Source organism: Panthera pardus, unplaced genomic scaffold (genome assembly GCF_024362965.1).
Source record: "Panthera pardus isolate Hobbes unplaced genomic scaffold, ASM2436296v1 HiC_scaffold_13, whole genome shotgun sequence".
NCBI classification, from domain to species: Eukaryota; Metazoa; Chordata; class Mammalia; order Carnivora; family Felidae; genus Panthera; species Panthera pardus.
The window spans coordinates 148808672-148813725 of NW_026526688.1; the positions used below are offsets into that span (position 1 = coordinate 148808672).

Consider the following 5054-nt stretch of genomic DNA (forward strand, 5'->3'; position numbering starts at 1 on the left):
CTAGTCTTTAATCTGGGTAATAGATCAGCTACACTGACTGCCTTCACTAGCAGGATAGGATAGTTTCTATTTTCCCTAGTTTTCCTTTGTGGAAATAAGTTGCTGTACCTGGATTTTAATTTTTAAAAAATTAAGTAAGCTTTAACTATGTCCCAGGTATTTTATTAGGCACTGGATATAGAGTGGAGAAACAAATCGAATTTAGATTTTCATTTACTTTTCTTACAGGTGTTGCCTCTGATCCAAATGCCAGAACTCTGTTCACTCTCTCATCAACTCAAGCTTCACACTACAGAGTAACACTCCTACTAGAATTCCAATTTCAGAAGTGCCTGATATCTTTTAAAATCACTTAAAAACTGCCACCAAGTTAATTTTCCTAAAATAATGCTTTTATCATTATTTTTCCTATTCAACAATCATCCGTATAATTTTCAAACAAAAAAAAATTGGAATAATCTCATTCTATTTTTCTCTTACCTAAGCACATACCTCAAGGATAGTGATAGCAGATGTCTGGCAAGGATGAGATTACTTTCATATCCTTGGCCCCTTGCTAATCAATCAAAGACCGTTTTCCAAGAAACCAAATGTGTCCACAAATATTGTTTCATTGTGGCATTCAAAGCAAGTACTGGCACTTGTCCAGAGTAGGTGCCTATTATAAAACTGCCATTACTGATAAACAGAAAAAAGCCACAAAAACTCCCAAGGGAACTGTGTTTTAATCATGGATTTTCCTTTAGTGAAATGCTTAAATTTTAGAAAACAAAAGAAATAGATTTTAGTTTCTCATTCTGTAAAATTAATCAGTTCGTGTTTCCTCCATATTCTAAAACTCTAAAACTATGGCTATCCTGGCCTCATGCTTCCATAATCAAACTGTTTTCATCAGTGCCTGAATGTTCTTTGTGTTTCTGCACCAGTGCTTTTGTTCACATCATGCCTTTCTCCTCCCAACTCACTCCCACAAACATCCAGGATGCCATATTTCCACCTCCCTAGATTAAAAGCCCAATTCTAATTTTATTTCTCTTTTTTTTTTAAGTTTATTTACTAATTTCATTTCAATAAACATTTCTCTTGCCACACTCTCTCTCAAAGAAACTTCTCCTTCCATCCGAGTCTTCTAGTATTTGTCCCCTGGATAATTTATCTGACAGTTACTAACTAAAGAGGTATTCTCCTAAAACACCATTATGCTTTTGGAGCTACCTACCTATCAACAAATTAAGCTATGTTCTTTGATGACAAGTACTGGCTTTCACCTTTTAGTGCTTCCACAATGCCTAGTGCAAGCTCCATGTTCTGCATGATGACATTAGAGTCACTTGAACTCATCCCATAAAGTTTATTTGTAAACCTCTCTTTTGCAAATTCACAATCTATTTCAATACACATTAAATAACACAAATTAAACAAACATAGCATATATATGTATTGCACTAATAGATTAAGGCACTTTTCTCTGCTGAATTAAACTGTAGCCTCAGACACCTTCTTAACACAACACTATATCGATATATTAATTTACTGAGGTTGGTATGTGCGATGATCGGTTTTATACGTCAACTTAGATAGGCCTACACTACCCAGCTATTTCATCAAATGAATATAGGTGTTGCTGAATAGGTATTTTATACATGTGATTAATATCTACCATCAATTGACTATTTTTTGAAATTTTTAATGAAAATAACATTTTTATTACAAAAGAATATTCCCAAAAGAACATAGATTATGTGACAGAGCACCTGGGTGGCTTAGTCGGTTGAGTGTCTGACTTCAGCTCAGGTCATGATCTCACGGTTCAGGGGTTCAAGCTCCTTGTCAGGCTCTGTGCTGACAGCCTGGAGCCTGCTTCAGATTTTGTGTCTCCCTCTCTCTCTCTCTCTGCCCCTCCCCACTTGCACTCTGTCTGCCTCTCTTTCTCTCAAAAATAAATAAACAAAAAAAAAAAGAACACAGATTATGTGAAGTCCCAAAATGAAATATCTTCATTATGTGGGATAAGGACTCCTTTTATTTTTTTTTATTTTTATTTTTTGTAACTGATTGTCAAATTGACTTCCATACAACACCCAGTGCTCATCCCAACAAGTGCCCTTCCTCAATGCCCATCACCCGCTTTCCCCTCTCTCCACCCCCCATCAACCCTGTTTGTTCTCTGTATTTAAGAGTCTCATGGTTTGCCTACCTCCCTCTCTATTTGTAATTATTTTTTCCCCTTCCCTTCCCCCATGGTCTTCTGTTAAGTTTCTCAAGTTCCACATATGAGTGAAAACATATGGTATCTGTCTTTCTCTGACTGACTTATTTCACTTAGCATAATACCCTCCAGTTCCATCCATGTTGCCGCAAATGGCAGGATTTCATTCTTTCTCAATGCCAAGTAGTATTCCATTGTATGTATAAAACACATCTTCTTTATCCATTCATCCGTTGATGGACATTTAGGTTCTTTCCACAATGTAGCCATTGTTGAAAGCACTACTATAAACATTGGAGTACATGTGCCCCCTATGCATCAGCACTCCTGTATCCCTTGGATAAATTCTTAGCTGTGCTATTGCTGGGTTATAGGGTAGTTTTATTTTTAGTTTTTTGAGGAACGTCCACACTGTTTTCCAGAGCGGCTGCACCAGTTTGCATCCCTACCAACAGTGCAAGAGGGTTCCCTTTTCTCCACATCCTTGCCAGCATCTATAGTCTTGATTTGTTCATTTTAGCCACTCTGACCAGGGTGAGGTGGTATCTCAGTGTGGCTTTGATTTGTATTTCCCTGATGATCAGTGACATTGAGCATCGTTTCATGTGTCTGTTGGGCATCTGGATATCTTCTTTACCATCAGTTGATTTTATGTAAAGGAGCTTCTCATTGATAAACTGAGATATACCTGAGGAAGAAGTAATTCAGAAGTTCCACTTAAAAAGTGCAATATCAATTCCTGCCTTAGAGTTTCTAGTCTGAAGGTCTGCCTTACAGATTTCAGACTTGCCTAACTAGGCCTTACAATCATACAAATCAACTTTTTGCAATAAATCTCATGATATATACATATATATGTATATGCAAACACACACATATATGCATGTACATTTGTAGTGTGTGTATATATATATATACATCCCATTTGTTCTGATTTATCTGACAAAAATCAAATATCAAAAATCATCAAAAAAATTAAAATGTTAATAATCTATTGGATGACAACTTTATTAAGTCTCCTTCCTTGTTATTTGTTGAAAGCCAAGAATTTAAGTCCATCTGATATTGAAAGAATTTTCTTTCCAGTAATTACAATAATAGTTAGTCTCAATTTCTAGGAAGGATGAAAGATATCTATGCTGAAAACTATAAGTCATTGATGAAAAAAAAATCAAAGATACAAATAAATGGAAACGCATCCCATATTCATAGATTAGAAGAATTAATATTGTTAAAATGTCAATACTACCAAAAGCCACCTATAGATTCAAGCAATCTCTATCAAGATTCCAATGGTATTTTTTACAGATGTCAGAAAAAGCACTCATAAGATTTATATGAAACTGCAAAAGATTCCAAATAGCCAAAGCAACCTTGAGAAAGAACAAGGCAGGAGATATCATTCCTCTTGATTCAAGCTATCCTATAAAGCTATAGTCATCAAAACAGTATGATACTTGTTCCTCTCCCAGAGGAGAAGGCAAATGGCAGACTCTGGTGATAGCTACCATGATAGGTCCTACAGCAGCTCTGGCACGGCAGAGGGTCCTGCGGCAGTGCTTGTGGCCATGGTTCCCATAGCCAGAAGGAGATGCCCACAGAGCCCCGCTACACAGCATATGTAGGAAATCTACCTTTTAATACAGTTCAGGGCGACACAGATGCTATCTTTAAGGATCTCAGCATAAGGAGTGTACCGCTAGTCAGAGACAAAAACACAGACAAATTCTGCTATGTAGAATTTGATGAGGTGGATTCCCATAATGAAGGCTTGACATATGATGGTGCATTGTTGGGTGATCAGTCACTTCATGCAGACATTGCAGAAGACACAAAACAAGATAAAAGTGGCTTTGGATTCAGGAAAGGTGGACTGGATGACAGAGGCTGTGCTCGCAGTGAGGACACAGGCGCTCCTCAGACCTTTGTCATGTGTGTGTCCCTGTCTCTGCCTTGCATTTATCTGTCTGTTCCTTGGCGTAACAGTGAGATGCTGTGCTTACCACCCTCCCTGAATTTTATAATGAAAATGGGCCTAAAATCTGGCACTTTACTGTTTCACTTGATGAATTGAGGATTTTACTCTGCAGAGCTGTCAAGAGCCTTCAGAGGCTATAAGTCACCAGGTCTCCTCCTTAGGACACAGTTGCCTGTTCCCACACACTGTGTTTGGCACATACCCAGGGCCAGGGCCTGGGCCGTTGCTTCTGAGCTCCAACGCCTGTGTGTGAACAACCTGGGTCCTGCACCGAGTCCCGGTCCTTCCAATTGAGAGTAGTTCAGGGCCAGCCAGCAACTAGAATCAGTGGAAGAGACCAGCCAGTGGGAGGGGAAGGGGGTGCTACAAGGTCCCCTAGCCTACTTAGCAGTGTGCTTAGGGAGTTGTCCTCACTAGCTGACATCATTGGCTTCTCTCACTGTGTCTCTGTCCTGAGGTCTCAGCAACTATGAACTCTCTCTCCTTTCCCTCCTTTACCTGCCACCTCTCCTTCCAAAATAAGAACCATTTGTGTAACACCAATACTTAAGAAAGACATGTATTATGTGGTTGTAATCAAACCTGATGCTTTCAGATGACTACTTACATCTTCAATGTGGAAAGCTTAAGAACAAAACAAATTCATCTAAACTGTGCAATCCAGCTGACTTTTAAATGTAAGAATGGAATTCCACATTCAGCTGTATGTCAGAAAGTAAATCTATGGGTATGGCATTTTGTGAATAATCTTTTAAATAAAAGAAAATCTTACAAAACACTTAAAGCAAACAAACAAAAACAATATGATATTGGCATTGAAGCAGACAAGGAGACCAATGGAACAGAATTGTCAACCCAGAAATAAGC

The 5054-nt window shown here is 38.3% G+C and overlaps 1 protein-coding gene across 1 annotated transcript; it reads left to right on the forward strand.

The window, feature by feature from the left end:
• The first annotated feature begins 3693 nt into the window (after positions 1-3693).
• LOC109275048 (eukaryotic translation initiation factor 4H-like) lies at positions 3694-4283 on the forward strand. Its single transcript, XM_053900715.1, is given in 2 exon segments — positions 3694-3742; positions 3745-4283. Coding segments are annotated over 2 exon segments (588 nt in total).
• Positions 4284-5054: the final 771 nt, after the last annotated feature.